Consider the following 22,405-nt stretch of genomic DNA (forward strand, 5'->3'; position numbering starts at 1 on the left):
CCGGACCTCCATGGGTTCATATATTTCATTTCCATCGATCATTTTTGTGTGATTTTGTCGTCAGCACATTCAACTAAGTCAAGAACAAAGTAGCGAATAAGAATATTTCATTCATTCGGATCCAGGATGTGTTATTTTTCGTGTTCCCTTTATTTTATCGAGCAGCGTATTTAACAATAAATCCCTCGTCGGCGTCCTCGTCCTCCTCGTCTTTATCTTCGTTCTTCTCAGGGAAAGTTTCTCCACATGTTTGTATCCGAACCCGTGGCCTTATTTGGAGCCGCGGCGCCAAAGTCTTCAGGGTCAAACGTCTCCGTCCGGGAGATGCAAAGCCCACTTCCTGTCTTTTTGCTCGCCGGGCGGAAAATCACTCCAAACACAAACAGCTCCAGCTGAACGCCGCCGTGTGACCTTTGACCTCCCTCCTCCCCACTCCGCTGGTTATGCGATACTAAGCAGGAACCTTGAGGAGATGATTGTATTTACTGTTTCGTAACGGTGTCTTTTGCCAGATGCCCTGGCGACTGCGGCGCGCAACTACATCTTATGTAACGTTTACACTCGAAAATATCTTCATGCACCTTCTACATCATCTGCTCCGCAAAGAAAATCTTTCTGGGTACAAATGATAGTTTTTTTTCCTTCGACCTTCCGGATCTTATTTTCAAACGACTGTTTGCGGCTTCGCAACTTACAGGAACTCTGTTGTGCCATTTCACGCATTAGCTATCGCAAGCTAGCTCTTGAAAAAAAAATCGAGACAGAGAAAAAAGTGAGCTTTTTGGGGAGGAAACGAATAAACGTTGAAGCGTCGCAGACTGACGGCGAAAAAAAAGCTGCATTTAAAAGAAAATATCAAGATTCCTACTAAAGACGCAGAAACTCCGCGCCCGCTAGGCGTTATTAGCGGTGAACGGCTAGCTAATGAAGCTACGAACCCCCCAAAACTGCTTCGCCACATTCAGACAAAACCCCCTGCGCTAAAAGACAAGCTCTTGCGATTTTTGGAAAGAGAAATAAAATAAAATTGAAGAACAAAAGCCGTTATTGAGAGTCACCACTTCAACACGTGTCTGCTCTCAAGCGTCGTTCTTAGTTGCTAAAGCTAAGAAGCCTTTTACTTTTGGGGAAGCGTTGATTCTGCCCGCAGTGAAGGACATTAATCGTGAACTTTTTTGGAGAAGGTGAGGTGAAGAAGGTAGCAAACGCCTCGCGCCGCTCGGCTCCCATCCTTTACAAGAAGAATTAGAGGAGAAATGAGTCACCGTGGTTTTATTATTTGAACCCCGGCACCTCGAAACCGGTCCGCGGGAACATTTCCATGCATAAAACGGGTCCCTTCTTCACGGTGAACCTTCACGTCTCCTGCTGCATCCTATTACCACGTCTTATTCGATCCCGCTATTTGCCGTCTCCTGCACCTTAATGTATCTCACAGTTCTGAATTCTATCTGACATCATGGTAGTACAGCGTATTTTGTTCTGCTGCGTCCATCTGAACGTACCACAGAGGGCTAAAATTCAAAACTAGGAGAAAGTCGCGGGCCAACATTGATATTTATTGAAAAAAAACTTCCTCCAGATATAACAATGAACCTTTTCATAAGGACCCAAACAAGTTTTGTTTAAAAACTAAATATGGAACAAGCATAGCTTAATATATAACTTAATATTGCACATATGCAAAGTCCTGTTTTCTGCCTAAGTAGCAGGGTGCCAGTGTTAGCATAAGGTCGCTATGACTACTGTACACAGAGGAGAGGGCGTTTATGGGTCCTGTTGTGATTTTCGTGACAAAACACCAGCAGAAAATTCTGGGATGTGTAGAATTAGCGGTACATGCACTGTAGACTATACCGGCTTAGCAGGCCAAATATAATTACAGCGCGAGCCAAATTTGGCCCGCGGGCCGGAGTTTGACACTCGAGATCTAACTTTCTCCTTCGGCATCCCCGTATCCTGCTGCTTCGCACGGAACATGACGTAGATTTTACTTCATCCTGCAATGTCCTAATGCACTCTGGTACCTTCTATGACATATATTACCTCATCCTATTTGAAATTTCCTGCTTCCTGACACACATTCGAGCATACTACCGCATCCAGCTGGACTCTACGACAGCAGCGGCCCCCGAACCTTTTTGTACCGAACCTTTTTGAACCAGTTTTACGCAAGAAAATATTTCCTTGGACCAGTTAGAGGTGCCGGGCTCAAACAATAAAAACTTTTTGTCAGTTCACAGTATTTAATCTGAGTACAACCATTATGTTGAGGAATTACACTACAATAAAAAAAAATAAAATAAAAATAATAATAAAAATAAAAATGAAAATAAAAATAAAAATAAATTGAAAATAAAAATAAAAATGAAAATGAAAAAAAAAAAAAATATATATATATATATATATATATATATATATATATATATATGTTAAAATTAAAATAAATAAATGAAAAATAAAGTTTTGATGGTTTCATAGCTTTAGTAGCTAGCCATTCACCTCAACTATTGCATAGCGGGTGCGGTGCTTGTGTATCGCCTGTTGTGATGAACCCGTAACTTAGGAAGGAATCTTGATATTTATTTTAAATGCGGCTTTCTTTTTGCCGGCACTCTGCGACGAATCTACCGTCTCATCGTTTGCTCGTTTCCTCCCCAAAAAAGCTCACCGGCGACTTTTGTTTGTGGCTGTTTTTTTTTTCCAGGGCTAGCTCGTCGTTGCTAATATGTGAAGCGCCAGAGTTAAGTGGCGAAGGCGGAAAGAAAAAAAGGGTTTTCAAAATAAGATCCAATGAAAAATCATCCGTATCAAGAAGGATTTTCTTTGCGGACCGGTAGCAGATGATCTGCGGGCCGGTACTGGACCGCGAACCGGAGGTTGGAGACCCATCTAGCTACATGCTACTACATCCTGTCACATGCACGCAACTACAACTAGAATCTTATTACTCTTTGCTTCCTCATCCTGCTGTGTCTTTTTTGCACTCGCCCGCTATCGCTACATCTTGTTTCCAAGCTGCATCCCTGCAAAGATATTTTCTAGCCAGACATTTTGGTCTGTTTGTATGGGGAAAAAAAAAATTGTATAACAATGATATATAAGGAAAAAACACGTTGTGGCTATTTTATGTTTTCAAAGGAGATGAGGTGACAGGTGGGCAAAAAAAAAGTGATCTAATGACATGGAGGCGTAATTGGCTTACGGTGTCTCAGACTTTGGAAATGGATTCATCATCCTTGGCTTTCGCTCATCAGCAGCATGGCGGCGCGTCGCCGTCTCAGCGGAAATCCTATTAGAGTCAAAAGTGAAGCGTTGAAATTAATATTTCAGGAACATTTAAAAGACAGGTTCTTACTCAAGTGCCAAGAAGCAACCCGGCTGACACATTCAGGGCAGCCGGTGAGGATCTTAAAGGATCTCTTGCTCGCTCTTTAGCAGAATCTTGCTTTGTTTTGGTCAATTCTTGGTCCGTCCCTGAAGGGCGTCGGTGTCTGAAGCCTCCTCCTCTGTTTGAAGATGTTTTTTCTGGCTTCTTTACCTCCTCTCTCCAACCTTCTGTCTTCTCTGGCCAGACCTCGCTGTCTTCTAAAGAAGGATCCTCTCCTGAAGCCTTCAAAAAAACACATCTTGTTTTTTTTGGAGATGCACATTTTTAGCACTTTGTCAATATTTTTTCAAAAACTTGTGCACTCCTTATCTTTCACCTGGTACTTAAGACCTGAAGACACTCTATAGCCTTGACTTGTTACTTAGACACTTCATAGTTTTATTTGTATTTCTTATTCCACTCTTATTCCATTCCTTATTCAATAATTCTTATTCTTATTGTTTTTCTTTTTCTTTTTCTTTTTCTTTTTCTTACTCTTACTCTTACTCTTACTCTTACTCTTACTCTTATTCTTATTCTTTTCTTTTTCTTTTTCTTTTTCTTACCCTTACTCTTATTGTTATTCTTATTTTTATTCTTATTCTTACTCTTTTTTCTTTTTCTTTTTCTTATTCTTATTTTTATTTTTATTTTTATTTTTATTTTTATTTTTATTTTTATTTTTATTTTTATTTTTATTTTTATTTTTATTTTTTTTCTTATTTTTACTCTTACTCTTATTCTTATTCTTATCCTTTTTCTTATTCTTTTTCTTATTCTTGCTCTTACTCCATATTCTCATTCTCATTCTCTCTCTTTTTTATAGTCTTAGTCTTATTCTTATTCTTATTCTTACTCTTATTCTTACTCTTACTCTTACTCTTACTCTTATTCTTATTCTTATTCTTATTCTTATTCTCATTCTCATTCTCATTCTCATTCTCATTCTCACTCTTACTCTTACTCCTTATTCTCATTCTCTCTCTTATTCTTACTCTTATTCTTACTCTTATTCTTATACTTACTCTTACTCTTACTCTTACTCTTATTCTTATTCTTATTCTTATTCTTATTCTTATTCTTATTCTTATTCTTATTCTTATTCTTATTCTTACTCTTACTCTTACTCTTACTCTTACTCTTACTCTTACCTACTCTTATTCTTATTCTGTCTGAGGTTAGTGTTCTCCCTGGCAGCCTGCCGGTCATCAGGTTTCCTCCCAATATCTTTCCGCTTTCGCAGCGATTTCTCATCCTTTCCCGCTCTTACGTTCTCCTTCCCGCGCGGCGTCCATTTACCCAAACAGTTGGACGATAAACCCTTTGCGTCGGCTTGTACGTAAAGGATTATATAACGCCGCGTGTGCGATGGCGCTCATGCAGCAGCGCATGTGACTCCCCGTGGATCGAATGGCCCTGTCTGTTCACATCTGTGTGATTTCCTGTGTGCGCGCCGGCCCGAGGCGAGCTGCGATGGGCGGATGCTCCAACCGGCGCTGGAATGGATTCTCTCCTTCTGATAAGGCTTATCGCCGCCGCATCGGCACATGACGGTTAAAGTCGTGGCCACAAGGTCCGGCCGAGCGCGGCTGGTTTTTCGTTCGCCGAGCTTCCCTCCGCCTCCGGACGCTTCGTCCGCCCGTCCCGTGGAAAAGGGGGAAAAAAAAGGCGTCACGTTCGGACGGAGGCCTTCGGTCGGAGGCGACCGCGAGGAGCCGCGAGCACATGATCGCAAAATTCGAGAGGGAGAAAATGCGATTTAGGAAACTATGGCTGAAGACGAGTTGATGAAAGGCTTACGGTTTCTCGTTTCCGTGTGGAATCTTCCTTCGAGTGTAACCTGGAAGAAAAAAAGGGAAGATGATGTTTTTTTTTAAAAAAAAGGCAGAGAAAATGAATAAAATAAATGCTTTCTCATAAGACGAGACAAACATGAAAAGGATGTAAAATGTAAAAAATAGATAAAACAAAGAATGAATGAAAAAAAAAAATAATAATTTGTAAATATGATAAAAATAGTTATTTTCCATTACATTTTTTCATTCATATTTTATTAATTGAGTGCATATTTATTAGAAGAATAAATAGGGAGGATCAAGGCGGGGACAAACAGACAAAAGACAGTTTATTCTATTTTTTTTTTCTTATGTAAGTGTTGTGATTAAAATATAAAATATGAAAATGAAGATAAAGGTTGATTAACCTCACTAAAATAAAATAAATGGCGACATTTCACCAAAGTTGTTGGAATTTTCCTCATAAAACAAGACAAACATAAAAAAGATTTTGATGTAAAAATGTACAAAAGAGCTAAAACAAAAAATGAATGAAAAAATTGTATTTCCCATTATATTTTTTCATTCCCATTTTATTCATTGAGTGCATGTTTATCAGAATAATAAATATGAGGGGACGACAAACAGACATTGTTTTTTTTTTTCTTATTATGTAAGAATGTCGTGACAAAAATATAAAAAAGAAGACTTTAGGAAACAGAAATAGAGAAATATATTGATACGACATCATAATTTGTGTCAAGAAAGGGATAATTAGAGAAGCTGTATTGTTCGAAATAAAAAAAAATAACCAAGGAATCAAAAACCAAGGTTTAAAAAGCGGAAACAAACCAAATGAGTTTGTCATCCAAAAGCCATCTTCTCCCTCTCATTCTTCAGCCTGGACGCTAAAATGACTTTTCAACGTGAGAAAGCGAACAAACCCATGGAGACGTGTCCTCGGGAGGCCGTGGAGCTTTATATCGCAAAGTTCACGCCGTTTGTTTTTCCCAGGTCAAACTTATTAAACCGCTTTCCTCGTGGGGCTGATAGTGAAACACTAACATTGTAATTAATTCACCAGAATGTCAGGCGTGTGTGTGTGTGTGTGTGTGTGTGTGTGTGTGTGTGTGTGTGTGTGTGTGTGTGTGTGTGCGTGGGACTTTACTCCCGCCATGCTGATGTGTGTCTGTTGTTTTAAAGGTCAGATGTTGTCCTGCGGCTCAATGAAGCAACAGCAGCTCTTTGAATAAACCTTATCGCTTATTTTTAATAGCCTTTTGAATGGCGCTCCTCTGACATCTTATTGGCAGTTCAACACTTTTCACAAGTTTCACTTCCAAACACGTTGCCATGACGACACACGTTAAAAAAAAAATTAATAATAATAATAATTTTCCGCCTCAAATAAAACAGACAATTAAGAAAAATAAAAAACGAAACTTAATATTGCAGAACAAGTAGCTTGAGTATCTGGAATTTAGGATTGAAAAGAGTCCCTGTGTTTTAGTCGATGGAAAAAACGGTCGATGGATTTCAGGATTTAAGACATTTTAATGCAATAAGTGAAGATACGTGATAACTGAAGTAATACATCAAAATACAAAAATGCAAGAAAGGCTTTTAAATAAATGCCTTGATAGGTAGGATTATAGGCATACAATGATATTTAGATGTATTAAATTTACCTTGCCGAATTCATCTAAGATGTAGATTTGTATTAAGAAATATAACAATTAATTTATGGCTAGTTTATTTTTCATATCGAGCAAACAGATAGTGTGTTATAATTTCAACAAGTATATTTTTGTTCAAAAGCTAATGAGTAGCATCAGGCTAATATGAAGCTAAGTAGGAGTAGCTCTGTCAACTGATGCTAACAGTTGTTTTGTCATTTCAACCCAGTAGATAGCAACATTAGCAGCTAGTTTTGTCAGATAAAGCTAACAGGTAGCTTTGTGTTTACACTATGTATATTTTGCTATCTTTTGCAAAAGCGCGGTTTAGTCATTTAAATCAAACGGGTACCTTCATTTCCGGACTCCTTTTTCCACACCCTTTTAACACTGCGGCTAACACTAGGGGGGCTGACAAGCTTCACGCCGCCAAAACATTTAGCCTTGTCACATTGGACCAATGAAGAAATTGAAGATATATTGGCTTAAATCATATATACTGTTGGATCACGTCCGTGCAGACAATATATGCACACATAGATGTTTGCTTTTAGCAGGTGCAGCGTATATTGTTGTTTTTCCATGCCGCGCCATGCTAACCGGTAGTCTTTTCAGCTAACAGGTGCTTTGCAAACGGTGATTTAAAGCTGACGGCGAGTTTTCTCATGATGAGACAAGGGGTGAGATATTTTGCAAGAGCAAAAAAAAAAAAGATTAAATTTAAAGAAACACCTTTTCGCCCGACGAAGAGCGTCACCTCTATCGACTTCACCTCAACACTCAATACCTGCAGGTGTGAACAAGCCCAAGCTCTCAGTTTCCGCCTCCCGCCTCGCTCGTCCCGCCAGAAGACGTCAGAAACACGTCGAGTTCGTAGCCGTCAATTATGGATCAGAACGCAGGAAGTGTTGCTCTGTAGAAAAAAAACATAAAACAACAGAAAAGCCTGCGGCCATTTATTTTGCAAGGATGTGGCAATTATAGAACCAGAGATGTTCTCTTGTGCAGACGTCTCACTCTGACAGTCTCCTGCTGGGATGTCGGACTTAAAGTCGCCGCTAGCGGCGCAAAATGGTCCGTCTGCAGTGGAAAACCTTGACATTTCCCTTTTGCGCCAATGTCCTTATTTATCTTTTAAAAAAAATATGTGATTAAGATTAACAGGAAATTCATCAGACAGAAATAATACTGAAATTAAATTGTCCGGGACAAAAGAAATGCATCCTTTAATCGTGACAGATCTCTTTTAGATTATTAAAAAAAATAAATCCACAATTTTAACTGATGATTTATACCCAGTTTATTTAAACCTCTTGGAAACTGTATTTAGAGAAGACAAATAAAATGGTTATAATAAAATGATAAAATGAGCATTTACAACTAGAAAAATTGATTCTTTGTAAGTCATCAATAAGATCCAGAAAAATCATTAACTCGAGGGAAGGAAAAATGAAAAATTATTAATAAAACTATTCAGAAAAACTGATTTAGAATGACGTTTCCATCACTTTTGAAACTCACATCTTTGACCTCTGACCCCTCTGACTCAGGTCGAGCTTATTTTCCAATTTTATTGAAATCATCTCGTCGTTGTTGCGAAACCCGTCTAAAATGCGGGTTCTCCCGGCAGCTCTTCCCCCCCGCCGCTCGATATAGTTATTAATTTGCGGTTAATCGGCCGATGTCCCGCCGATCCGTATTGATCCACCTGAGCGGGGGTCGGGCCGCGGCGACGGCGGATACAAAAGGGAATCGACCGGCGACTGGAGAGCCTGTCGTCACGGCAACATGGCTGTGAGGTCAGTCGGAATTCGTCTTTTTACATTTTTTTTTTTGTGTTTTTTTTTTTTTCAGGCCGCGTTGAAGCGACGGTTGGTCTTAATCCAGTCTTGGTTCCTTCTCTGAAATGTTTAAGAGATACAATGTTTGAAAACAAAAAAGCAGAACAGAACAAAACAACAAACTGGGTGTGCGCCTGATTCACAAGTTTGTTTTCCAAACACACACACACACACACACACACACACACACACACACGTGCACACAGAGAGGACGCCTGCCTGGCAAGAAACAGAGTCTCTTCCTGTGTGAGGAAATTAAAAAACGAGGAGGGAGGAAGAATTCCAATGTGGTTTATTCTGATGTATCTCTGTGGGTTTTTCTACAAGTCAGGCAACAACCGCAACAACACCGCCAGCTACAACCATACCATCATCACAACTGCACCAACAAATACACCAAGAACCACAACTAGACCACCAGCTACAACAACAGCAACAGTCATAACTACAGCAGCAACCACAACACCAACATGCACAATCACAACTACAACAGCAACAACTACACTAACAGCGACTACACCGTTAGCTAAAATGACCCCAACAGCAACAACAAAAACAACCACAACTACACCCCAAACTAAAACTACACCAGCAGCTAGAACCACACCACCATCACAACAACACCAACAACCGCAACAACACCACTGTGCACAACAACCACAAAACAGCAATCACTGCAACTACACCACCATCCACTGCAACAGCAACATCAACAACTATAAGCACCCAGCAAATGACAACAAAGCAACAACATTAAAAAGCAACAACTACACTAACAGCGACTATACCGTTAGCTAACATGACCCCAACAGCAACAACGAAAACAACCATAACTACACCACCATCACAACTACACCAACACCAACAACCAAAACTGCACCAGCAGCTAAAACCACACCACCAGACACAACTACAGCAACAACCGCAACGACACCACTATGCACAACAACTACACTGAGAGCAATCACTGCAACTACACCACCATCCACTGCAACAGCAACATCAACAACTGTTAACACCCAGCAAATGACAACAACAGCAACAAGAATAAAAAGCAACAACTACACTAACAGCGACTACACCGTTAGCTAAAATGACCCCAACAGCAACAACGAAAACAACCACAACTACACCACCAGACACAACTACACCCCAAACTACAACTACACCCCCAGCTAGAACCACACCACCATCACAACTACACCAACACCAACAACCAAAACTGCACCAGCAGCTACAACTACAGCAACATCCACTACTACAACACCAGACACAACAACAACAACCGCAACGACACCACTATGCACAACAACTACACTAAGAGCAATCGCTGCAGCTACACCACCATCCACGGCAACAGCAACATCAACAACTGTAACTAAGCACTCAGCAATGTTACAACAGCAACAACAACAAAAAGCAACACCACCACCAACGAGAACAACAACCACAACTAACACCAACCACTAAAACAGATGGCGGTTACACAAACAACAACAGCTACTGTACAGCCGCTAGCGACAACAGAAACAGCACCACCACAAACACCCACAACAACGACAACTACAATATTATCAAGGAGAATAGCAACACTTGTGACGAGTGTGTGAGCTGATGGTTGTAGGTATGAAGGAACAGAGTGTGTGTGACTTTCCACCGTTACTGGAAGTAATGGAAGTTCTGCAGTGCCAGCATCTTCTCTCTGGCCTCCTCTGTCCATGACCCAAACATCTCTGACCTTCTCTCTGTGCCGTCCCTCAGATGGACTCCCGATCCATTTTTTTTTTTTCATCTCGCATTTAAACATAACATTTGCATAATGGCATTCAGCTCAGGGTGCAATTTATTATTTTTATTATTGCAAACACTCGCCTTCGGCTGTGGTCACCTGGAGGAACGTCTTTCCGGCGTCCATGTTGGACCGTGGAAAACGGTGCTGTCGCTGATCCTCCGTTAATCAGCTTCAGCACACCTTCCAATGGCACGGCGGCTCTGCGGAGTTTTAATACCGGAAGGCACTGGCAGGGACGGCGTGAGAGCGAGAAGGGATTGTGGTGGAGCGTCATCCAGTGACTGGGTGGATGTGTCCACAGGCGTGTTCTGAAGGTCCAACTCACGTCATCAGCTGGGTTGTATGTGTGTGAGAGAGAAGAACATCATCCAGAAGGAAAGGAAAGGTGGAGGAGACAGTTGTGAGATGATCTACAAACGCTGACAATGACCAAAAGACAGGAGGCAGAGCTGGAGGTTGTAGAGATGAAGATGTGGAGGTTCTCTTTGGGAGAGACCAGGATGGAGAGGATCAGGAACATGGTAGATGTTTTGAAGAGAAAGTCAGAGATGGTTGGGTCATGGACAGAGGAGGGAGAGTGAATATATTGGTAGATGGATGCTGCAATTGGAGGTCTAGAGGAAGACCAAAGAGAAGATGGATGGACGTAGTGAGAGAGGATATGAAGGTAGTTGGTGTGAGAGAGGAGGATCCAGAGAGGAGGGTTAGATGAAGGTTGAGTCACTGTGGAGACCCTGAAGGGAAAAGCCCAAAGGAAAAGAAGTTTGTCACAGGGGTGCAAGACATGTATGACCGCAACAAAGTGATGATTGAGATGATTTGGACACGAACTCTCCTCTGTTCATGTCCGAACTATGGTGAAGATCTGGGTAGAAGGTTGCTGAAGGTGGAGCTGCCAGGCAGGAGGTCCAGAGGAGGACCAAAGAGAAGATTTATGGACGTGGTGAGAGAGGATATGAAGGTAGTTGGTGTGAGAGAGGAGGATCCAGAGAATAGGGTTAGATTGAGAAGTTGGATTCACCTGATGGGGAAAGTCCAAAGGAGAAGAAGAGAAGAAAAAAAGAATATCTTGAATATTAACAGCAAGAAACTAGTAAGGGTGAACACAAAACAAGTTTTATCTGAAGGAGATCTTATTGGTACCACAGAGGAACATCATTTTGCCACATGAAGATTTTTGCCTGCTTTTATTTTGCCTCCGTTGTTGTTGCCCTCAGGTCAGGGCTTCAAGATAAAACCCAGAAGGCCTTCTTTTAATCCTCAGGGAACATAATAGCGAGGATTACGGGCAGCGCGCGGCATCCTCCTGCTCCCCAGTCGGTCCTCTCGCGCCCGTTGACCTCCTTCGGGACAAAATCTGACCGTTGACCTTGTTTCACCGAGTAAGCCAACGCTAAACCGTCTCCTGCACCGAGACGACAACGTCACTTCCTGGTATCCTAATTGTTGGGGTGTTCTTTGATTGGCAGAATAGGAATTGATTTTATTGTATTGTTGGTCATTTTAGTATTTTTTTTTTTTTTTTTTTTTTGCAAATTAATTCAGATTAATTCTTAATTAGATTAATTCAAAATTAATTCTTAATTCAGCCAGTTTGCCAAATATGCTAACCGCTAAGTGTTCTGACAATTCCTCTGAAATAATTGTAAAAAAAAATAGATAAATCTCTACAATCTCTAAAATTCAGGAAGAATTGACCAAAAAAAAAAACAGAAAAACAAACTACCAAAAAAAAAAAAATTAAAATAAACAAATGTTTAAAATCTTAAAATCTTATTTTAAGCCACCGGATAAAGGCCTCCATCACCAGGAGCACCTGAGAAAAGGGCGAGAAAAGGGCAAATGTGGAGCAAAAATGCCCGACGGGCGTGGAAGTGTTGACAGGCCGAAGCTGCTCACATGCTCCGTCATCTCTGACTGACTGAAGCTGATTATCTTAATGAGATTAGTTTGGAGCCTTAAAGCCCAAACACTAATCAGCTTGGACGGACATGAGAAGATGTGATGTGTCGCACCTCGGGCTCCGACCACCTGCTGACACGCAAACATGTCCGCCGGCGCGCGGCTACCTGCAGATAATCGCTGGAAAATTTGCACGAAAAGGCCGGAAGGGCAGAGGAAAATTAAGCAAAAATCACCTTGAAAAAGGACAAGTCGCTCCTCAATCTTGGAAAAATGCATCTGACGGAAAATGAACAGAATATTTCACGGGAAACTGAAAAACGAGCTAGGAATCACAAAAAAAATATGAAAAGTCAATATCCTCCTTGTGACTGACAGGTCCAATGGAAGCCGCGCTCTAAGAATAGATGGATGGGGAATTGATCCGAAGTCAGATGATCAATAATAAGAAAGAAATCACCTATAAATGAGCCAAATTTTCCAAATAATTGCACCAAACTAGCTGGTAATTTGAAAAGAAATCCAGCAAAAACAAACCCAAAACAGGGAAGATATTGTTGCCAATAAACTCAATAAGATATTAAATAAAAAATATAATATATTTTAGCCAATTGAAAATATATATTTATGTATAACGATAAAACAAGAAATTACCATAAAATGAAATGTAGCAGTAAACCATTCAAACCATTCATGAAAAATTAATAAATACATATGATTCAGAATGACATTTATTTCACATTAATATATTTACACACACATTAATATCAAATTATTTTTTATTATTTTTATTTTTAATTTTTCGCTTGTGCTAGCTTAATGCTTAACTGTTTGTCCAATATAGAATTAAAATTTAACTTTATTCTAATTATTTGAAATGATTTGTTAAATTTATTTAACATTATTTTATTTTATTTTATTATGATGTATTTATTGTAATGTATATTTTTGAGTGAAATAAATATAATTCTTAATTATATGTATTTATATTAAAACAATAGATATTTGATTACATTTTGGAAAAACATGAGCAAAGAAATATGAACAAGAAAAATAAGTAAAATTAGAGGAGGGCAGTGTTGGCGCGCCAGGTCTTCTGTACGTCATGCATTTTCTGAAGTTTATTTCATTTTGTTGAGTTTGTTATTGAGTTCTTTTATTATTATTTTTATTTGGTATCATTATTTATTGTTATTATTATTTTTTATGGCTGGTTAAAGGGAACTTATTAATTTTGATTTTATTTTAATTGATAAAAAAATAATTAAAAAGGGACGGATGGATAAAAATCTTTTTTTTTCTCTTCTCGTTTACGTTCATCACTATGTTTTTTTTTTGTTTCCCCAAACATTAGTCACATTTTTGAAAGTTTTAGCGCGTCAACTTTTTACAAGATCATTTTAAAAGCGCTTAAATGACTTCGCTGAAAAGCCCAGATATGCAAATGTCCGGCGATGTGTTTGATCCCATGTGACGGGTCTCATGACGGCGGGAGCCGGAGCGCCGGCGGGCCGGAGTCACATGCTGGATGTTTGTTTTCCCACAGAGCGCCGTGTGTTTGTGTGTCACAATGACGTTTGTTTTGCATTCGCGCCAACAGGCAGCCGGACAACATCAGGATGCCGCTGTGGCTCCTGCTCGTCCTCGTCCTCCCCGCCGCTTCCTCCAGGCTCGCGCAGCTGCACGGCAACCACCAGGAGCGTCTCGGACAAGGTGAGCGCCGCGCAACACGGGCACGGGAAGCCCGTGTTTATCTGCTGCTGCGTGCACGAGGCCATGAAAAACAAACACGGATGTGAAAAGAAAAAAAAAAACAAGCTGGAAAAAGACGAGTTTGCCGCTCCATCCATTTAAGGCGCTAATGTAAAGCTAATACCTTGCTAGCATGCACGAAATGCTAGCTGTTCAATTTTCCGAATCGTTTGTTGTTTTGCGCCCCTTATTCTTCTACAAACAGCTTTTTTCTCATCGTGAAGGGACTTTTTCTGCAGTTATTCAGTTATGAGAGCGACGCACGATGTACGAAATGCTAGCTGTTCAATTTTCCAAATCGTTTGTTGTTTTGCGCCCCTTATTCTTTTACAAACAGCTATTTTCTCACCGTGAAGGGACTTTTTCTGCAGTTATTCCACAAATTCTTGCTATTTTTCGCTTTCAAGTAATCATTTTTCCCTTTTTTTGTAACATAAATATGCACACACACACACACACACACACACACACATATATATATATATATATATATATACATACATATATAAATTATTATTATTATTATCATTATTATTATTATTATTATTATTATTATTATTATTATTATTATTTTTATTATTATTATTATTATTATTATTTTTAACATTATTATTATTATTTTTATTTTATTTTATTTTATTTTGGGGGGGGGAGGCATTTCTTTGTTTATATTTTGATTTTTTTTCCCCGTTTTTGAAGGATGTCAGTGGGTTTCTTCCGGGAAGCCCGTGTTTATCTGCTGCTGCGGCCGCGAGATATCTGGAGGGGCGGGACGAGGCCATGAAAAACAAACACGGATGTGAAAAGAAAAAAAAAAAAAAACTGGAAAAAGACGAGTTTGCCGCTCCATCCATTTAAGGCGCTAATGTAAAGCTAATACCTTGCTAGCATGCACGAAATGCTAGCTGTTCAATTTTCCGAATCGTTTGTTGTTTTGCGCCCCTTATTCTTTTACAAACAGCTATTTTCTCACCGTGAAGGGACTTTTTCTGCAGTTATTCCACAAATTCTTGCTATTTTTCGCTTTCAAGTAATCATTTTTTCTCTTTTTGATTAACATTTTCTAATTTTCCCTTTTTTTGTAACATAAATATGCACAAACACACACATATATATATATATATATATATATATATATATATATATATAAATTATTGTTATTATTATTATTATTATTATTATTTTATTTTATTTTTGGGGGGGGAGGCATTTCTTTGTTTATATTTTGATTTTTTTTTCCCTGATTTTTAAGGATGTCAGTGGGTTTCTTCCGGTTCCTCCCAAACCTGCAGCAGGTTCACTGGAGGCCCTGATTTGCCAGAATGTGCGAATGAGAGCGACGCGCGATGCACGAAATGCTAGCTGTTCAATTTTCTGAATCGTTTGTTGTTATTCTTTTACAAACAGCTTTTTTCTCATCGTGAAGGGACTTTTTCTGCAGTAATTCCACAAATTCTAGCTGTTTTTCGCTTTCAAGTAATCTTTTTTTTCCCTTTTTGTTTAACATTTTCCCTTTTTTTGTAACATAAATATGCACAAACACACACATATATATATATAATTATTATTATTATTATTATTTTTATTTATATTTTTATTTTTTTGGGAGGCATTTCTTTGTTTATATTTTGATTTTTTGTCCCTGATTTTGAAGGATATCAGTGGGTTTCTTCCGGTTCCTCCCAAACCTGCAGCAGGTTCACTGGAGGCCCTGATTTGCCAGGATGTGCGAATGAGAGCGACTGAGAGACTCAGTATCACTCACTTTTTCATTTTCACCTCAAATGAACCTCCTGCATGTTTCTGAACTGCGGGAGGAAAGCGGCGAATCTGGATCCACCGCGCAGAAAGGCCTCCCAAACAGGAACCTTCCGGTTGTGAGGCAATTAAAGTTATTTCTTTCCTTCTGCAGGAAATGACTTGCCTATTCCAGCCTTTTTCTACATTTATTTTTCTGCTACAGGTGATTGTTAGAAGTCATTTGCGTCGTTTTCCCGGGGGGCCGCGGCACTTCTGGCTCCTTTCTTCGATAAATTTACCGAGCGCCGTTCAGGCGAAATCCTCTGTAAGTCAACGACTTGTTTAATTGTGTAAAAATGTCCGGAGTCCTGCAGGTAGGAATGATTTCCCAGCAGGTTCTGGGCCTCTCAGGTCTGATTAGAGCGGCTGCAGGCTGAGCTCCTTACGGTCCAAACACTGGGCCTTTGTTTCCCCACTGGCAGATTAGCGCTCGCGTCTGAGACCGCGTCAGGTGACGCCACGTCCGCGGCGGAAAAATGAAAAAAAAAAAAAGAAAAAACGGCTCAGCGTCGGACGACGCGGGCGTTTGTTTTTGGTTCTCGCCATTTTTTGGAGAAATTGCGGATGGTGCAATACTGGATGCGTTTTAAGGCAGTGTTGTTAATGTGATGAAATATAGCAATATAGCATGTAATCCTTCGGATACGCGAAATAATTTCCATAATAATGGTCATTCTGCCATGAAAACTCGATTGTAATTCCAAATGAGACACCGCGAAAATAAAGGGTGTTTAATTAAATACACAAATCAATTTAATTACATTTTATTTCATTTATGTTTTTTTTTTTTAAATAATGAACTAAAACTATGGACTCGACAATATTTTTCACATGAAAAAATGTGTCGCAAGTTGTGAGAATTTCAGAAAAATACAAATAATAATCAAAATGTTATTAAAAAAAAAAAAAAAAGAATATTGAATGTGAATTAGTCAGAAAGCCACAGCGCGTAAAATCCACGGATATAATCCTGCATGAGATATGAATTATAAAATTAAAATAAGAAGCAACAATTTGGCAATGTGTAAAAAATATTAAAACATTTGCTTTCAGGATTCCCTTGACCTCTGATGTGCGAATCTAAAGAAACTCATCACGAGGGGGTGGAAACTTTATGAAAATATCATTAATACTGTTTTAATTCCTTTTTATATGATTTGTAGGGCATTTTAATTTCACTTTAAATGTAATTGTATTCTTTTGCTGCCTCTTGGCCAGGACTCCCTTGAAAAAGAGCTTTTTAATCTCAATGGGACTTTCCTGGTTAAATACAGGAGAAATGAAAAACACATATATATTTTTTACGGCGACTCGTAATGGCAGATGACAAATGACTGAAAAAGCGTAAAACGAGCGCGAGCGGCTTCTTCCCCGGTCAATTTTCAAGATCAAATCTTTACCGATTTAAATCAATCTAAAGGAAGCTGCTGGTAAAGGAGGCCGTCATGTTCATCCATACGTCGATGCGGGGGTTTCACGCCTCGCCGCTGCAGAAACAAACATCTCGACGTTGGAGACGTGACGGTGACTCACAAACAGCAGCTTCATTTATTCCTGTTCTAAAAGGCTCTTTATTCTATCTTACATATTCAAAGATCAGCCCTGCGGTTCTTCATTTGTTTTAGGTCAGTGGTTTTTCTCATGGAGGCCCTTTTTTTTATGTTATTATTCGTATCGATATGTTTTATGAAATTGCCTGATAAATCTGATGATTTTTGACAAACGCTTTGTGATATTTACAGAAAGTCTGCGACAATATTGGTAAGAAAAACAAAAAAAAAACATGCATGGGAGCTCTGCCGCCATAGGTGTGTGTGTGTGTGTGTGTGTGTGTGAGTGTGTGAACGAGTGTAAAGTGCAAAGTGCTATACAAGTTGACACATTCACCTTTTGTAAACATAGTCATAAAATCAGGTGATAATATACAAGTTTCATAAAAGTTTTTAAATCTAGTTGAGTTTAATTCTCAAAAAAAAAATCTCCAAAGGGTTAAAAAATAATTGAAGAGAAATGATCACAATAATCACTCAAAATGATAATAATATTATGATAACATGATAGAAATACATGAAACTTGATATCATGTTCATTCATTTTATTTCATTTTATTTTTGCCAGTCTATTGCACTACGATTTCATTTTTATATCTTTTAAAAAAAAACTTCCTGCAGACAAATCACCTCAGTGTGTAAATGTGCCTCTGCCTGCCCCTGTGCAAGAGTGTACGTGTGTGTGTGTGTGTGTGTGTGTGTGTGTGTGTACATGCGTGCGCATATAAGCAGGAATGTTCTGACGTCCTGCTGTTTCTCGGCCGCTGATCAATTTTCCACGGCTGCTCTGAAACCCAGTCATGAGGTCAACGCTCCATCAAACAGAGATGGATTGGATAATGAGTGTGAGCATGTGTGTGTGTGTGTGTGTGTGTGTGTGGTTGTTTGGAGGTGGGGGAGAAAGGGAAGTGGACGTCACAAGGGATTAGTGTGTTTCCTGGGGCCGAATGTTTTCCGTCGCTCATTCCAGAGTGCAGAGCCACTCAGTCAAATCATGCCCTTTGACCTTTCTTTTCTCCGAAACCTTGAGTTTAATTCAAATTATTATATATAATGGTGGATATAGAATAGCGTATTTTAATTTGTTATTGCTTTATTTAATATTTTCTTTGTATTTGAGAAGTGTCAATTAGATTTCCTCTCTCTGATTTCAGAATTTATCAAATAATGTCATTTCATTTTTTTACCTTTTTGCTATATTTGATTTTTTTGTGATTAAAAAGATAAAATAAAGACACAAAGTCCCCTGTCTGAAAGAGAGAAAAAAAGGATATCTTGAGAATCTGCCTTACATAACCAGCATTTTAACCATTTAAAGTATTTTAAAACGACGCCAGTGTTTTAAGGAAACCAACATCCAATGAAATATGGGAAATAATGTAATTTTTTTTTCATCCTCCTGAACGTTAATATGCTTGGATAAAGCGGTATAATCTGATTATATCAATATTATCAGCGCCTACAGCAGACCTGGGCATTTTTCCGGCCCGTCAAACTATTTTCTTTTAATATCTTAATAAGAATTTTCAACCACTATTGAATTTAGAAACTCCTTATTTTTTCCTTTTTTTCCTGTATGGATGATTACATTAAAAATAACGTTGGTACATTTATATGATCGTGAATGATTTTACATTTGAAATAAAAGCCAAAAAAATTAAAATATTTAAATTGTAAATTTTCATTTTGTTCAATTTACATAAAACCTAGTTGGCCCGCACATAAAAATCAAAAAAGAAATGTGTCTCACCAGCCAAAATAATTGCCGTTTACCAAGACCTTGTTTACTTGTTTACTAAGACACATTATAGTTTCACTGAGACACTTTATAGTTTATAGTTTATTTTTATTTCTAATTCTGCCTTTTTCTTTTTATTATTTATGACTGTTATATTTTCTGTAACTCTGGCACAACAATTTCCTTCGGGATTAATAAAGTTGTTCTTATCTTATCTTATCTTATCTTATCTTATTGACCGATGTGATCAATATTTGTGTCAGCTACATAAAAACTATTAAAAAATCTCACAATATGTGTTTGCATAAAATTGTAAAAAATGTTCCCTCTCAGGCCGCCATTGTTGTTTACGTGGCAACGACGCCACGAGGTCGGTCCGACTCGGCCCCGTTTGCAAGAATAAGCTTCGAAATGAAGAAAGACGCGAAGAGAAAACAGGCGTTGCTATGCTAACAGATAGCGTCTGTTTTAAGTGTGCACTTTTTGTCATCGGCCGTTCGCTGTAGACTTACGGGCCGCCGCTCCGACCGACCGCCGCCTTCCGTCGTTCCGGGTTCGGCCTTTTGCCACCAGACGCTCCTTCTGCAGGAGTGTGTTGTTGACGTCCTCGCGGGAGAACATCCGGCGTTTCCTCCCTGTGGTGCTTCTTCACTCGTTTCCCCAGGAGCTTTTGTCCGCTGGTGAAGAGAATAGAATTATCCTTCAATCGGAACACAGCGGGAACATTTCAAAAGAAAGAAAGAAAACTGCAGGCACGGTGTTTGGCTGCGGTGTCCGTTCAAAACCTCTTTCAGAAGCTTAGCTCGGCTAAATGCGTTCTGCAGAGAAGCGGCGGATCCTGAGGAAGTTGTGTCCTTCCACAAACAATTACCCTTCTTCTCTTGTTGTCCCTTGGAAAGCTGTGTAGCTTAGCATCAGTTTCCCTCGGAGCAGAAATGGCAATCAAAAGCGGCACGATGTGGCATCATTAGCGTTCTTACCGCGCCGAGCCACAGCTAACACTAGCGGAAAGTTAGCACAAGCAACCTGTTTACATCATCGGCCCAGGATGCAGTGCGCTAGCAAAACTATGGCGGCACCTGTTGGTTAAAATATGTGTTATAAAGTGAGATTTCCAAAGAAGTAATGTGCTTTTTTTAACAGCGCATTCTCATATTAGACAAACAGTTAAGCATATTAAAGCTAACACTAGTGGAAAGTTAGCACAAGCAACCTGTTTATGCATTGTGTTGGCAAAACTATGGCGGCATCTAAAATATGTTTTATTAAGTGAGATTTTCAAAGAAATTATATATCTTTCATGCTTTTTTTTTAACAGCGCATTCTCATATTAGACAAACTATTAAGCATATAGACAAACTATTAAGCATATTAAAGCTAACGCTGGTGGAAAGTTAGCACAAGCAACCTATTTACATCATCGGCCCAGGATGCAGTGCGCTAGCAAAACAATGTCGGCACTGGTGGGTTTAAATATGTGTTATAAAGTGAGATTTCCAAAGAAATAATGTGCTTTTTTTAACAGCGCATTCTCATATTTGACAAACGGTAAAGCATATTAAAGCTAGCACTAGTGGAAAGTTAGCACAGGCAACCTGTTTATGCATTGTGCTAGCAAAATAAATACGGGCGGCACTTGTGGGTTAAAATATGTGTTATAAATTGAGATTTTCAAAGAAATAATGAATCTTTCGTGCTTTTTTTAACAGCACATTCTCATATTTGCCAAACAGTTAAGCATATCAAAGCTAACACTCGTGGAAATTCAGCATAAGCAACCTGTTTACGTCATCAGCCCAGCATTGCGCTAGCAAAACAATGTCGGCAACTGTTGGTTAAAATATATGTTATAAATTGAGATTTTCAAGAAATAATGAATCTTATGAGCTTTTTTTGACAGCACATTCTCATATTAGACAACCAGTTAAGCATATTCAAGCTAGCACCAGTGGAAAGTTAGCAAAAGCAACCTGTTCATGCATGGCGCTAGCAAAAAAATGGCGGCAATCGTGGGTTAAAATATGTGATATAAATTGAGATTTTCAAAGAAATAATTAATCTTTCATGCTTTTTTTTAACAGCACATTCTCATATTAGACAAAAAGTTAAGCAAATTAAAGCTAACACTCATGGAAAGTTAGCACAAGCAACCTGTTTACATCATCAGCCCAGCATGCGTTGCGCTAGCAAAACAATGGCAGCACCCATGGGTTAAAAAGTGAGCTATAAATTGTGATTTTTAAAGAAATGATAAATTGTTCATGCTTTTTTTAACAGCACATTCTCCTATTAGACAACCAGTTAAGCATGTTTATGCAGATCAATCTTCTCAGGCAGGTTCCCTTTAATATTCATTGAAGGAATAGCAATATTGAACACCAGGCGAGAGATAGAAACACACATTCATTAAATATAAATCCCACCTTGCACTTTTCATTTTAACCTTGATATTGGCTAATAATGTGATTTTTTTTTTTTAAGAGGGTTTTTTTCCTGTCTTTTTTGTGCATTGAGTCTGCAGGAAGAGAAAAGGGATTTTGAAGGTTAAAGGCTCCACACACTTCCACCGGCTGGTTTGTGATAAAAATCAGATTCGGTCATATTGACCATTTATAATATCTCAGATATGAATAATATATTCTAGTCTTGTTGAACAAATTCTCCCTTAAGCAGCATCGAAATAGAAATGCTATTATTCTTATTTGTAATTTGCTTTTTTTTTTTTTTTTTTTTAATAAATACACATCTCAAACACACACACACACACACACACACGGCAATTATGTCAACCCAAATGAAGGCACAAATAGAGCTGCTGATGATGGCGTTCACACGGATCACAGAAACATTAGCAGTTGCTCGGCGTCGGGAAAACAAGGGGAGAGACAGATTTACAGCGGGGAGTGTTGGCAGGCCGATAGATGGAACACACACACACACACACACACACTGGCAGGTCAACGTAACACAACACAACACACGCCGACACACCAGTGTGTGTTGATAACGCGTCCGGTGCGGATCCACTGGTAATGTAACAGCATGATGTGGCGGGAGTGTGTTTCCCTGGCTTTGCCTTCGCCAGGATTCGCTGATAAAGTCGCAGGGGCGGAGGAGGCGGAGCCAAACCCTTCAAAGAACTTCAAAAACAAAAAATTATCCAGGTCAACCCGGTCCGAACGCCCGTATCCGGCGCGCAGAAAGTGGAC

The 22,405-nt window shown here is 39.1% G+C and overlaps 1 protein-coding gene across 1 annotated transcript in view; it reads left to right on the forward strand.

Annotated features, from left to right (window-relative positions):
• crfa4 (cytokine receptor family, class I receptor 4) overlaps positions 1-22,405 on the forward strand; it is a 43,372-nt gene that overhangs the window by 2,935 nt on the left and 18,032 nt on the right. The window contains exon 2 of the mRNA XM_086148599.1: positions 13,957-14,069. Coding sequence (XP_086004725.1) covers positions 13,976-14,069 — 94 coding nt within the window. The 5' untranslated portion in view covers positions 13,957-13,975. The remainder of the gene's footprint in view (positions 1-13,956; positions 14,070-22,405) is intronic.

The sequence above is a fragment of the Fistularia commersonii genome, chromosome 6 (assembly GCF_037954325.1).
Source record: "Fistularia commersonii isolate RoL2024-O1a breed Wild chromosome 6, RoL_Fcom_v1.0, whole genome shotgun sequence".
Lineage (NCBI taxonomy): Eukaryota > Metazoa > Chordata > Actinopteri > Syngnathiformes > Fistulariidae > Fistularia > Fistularia commersonii.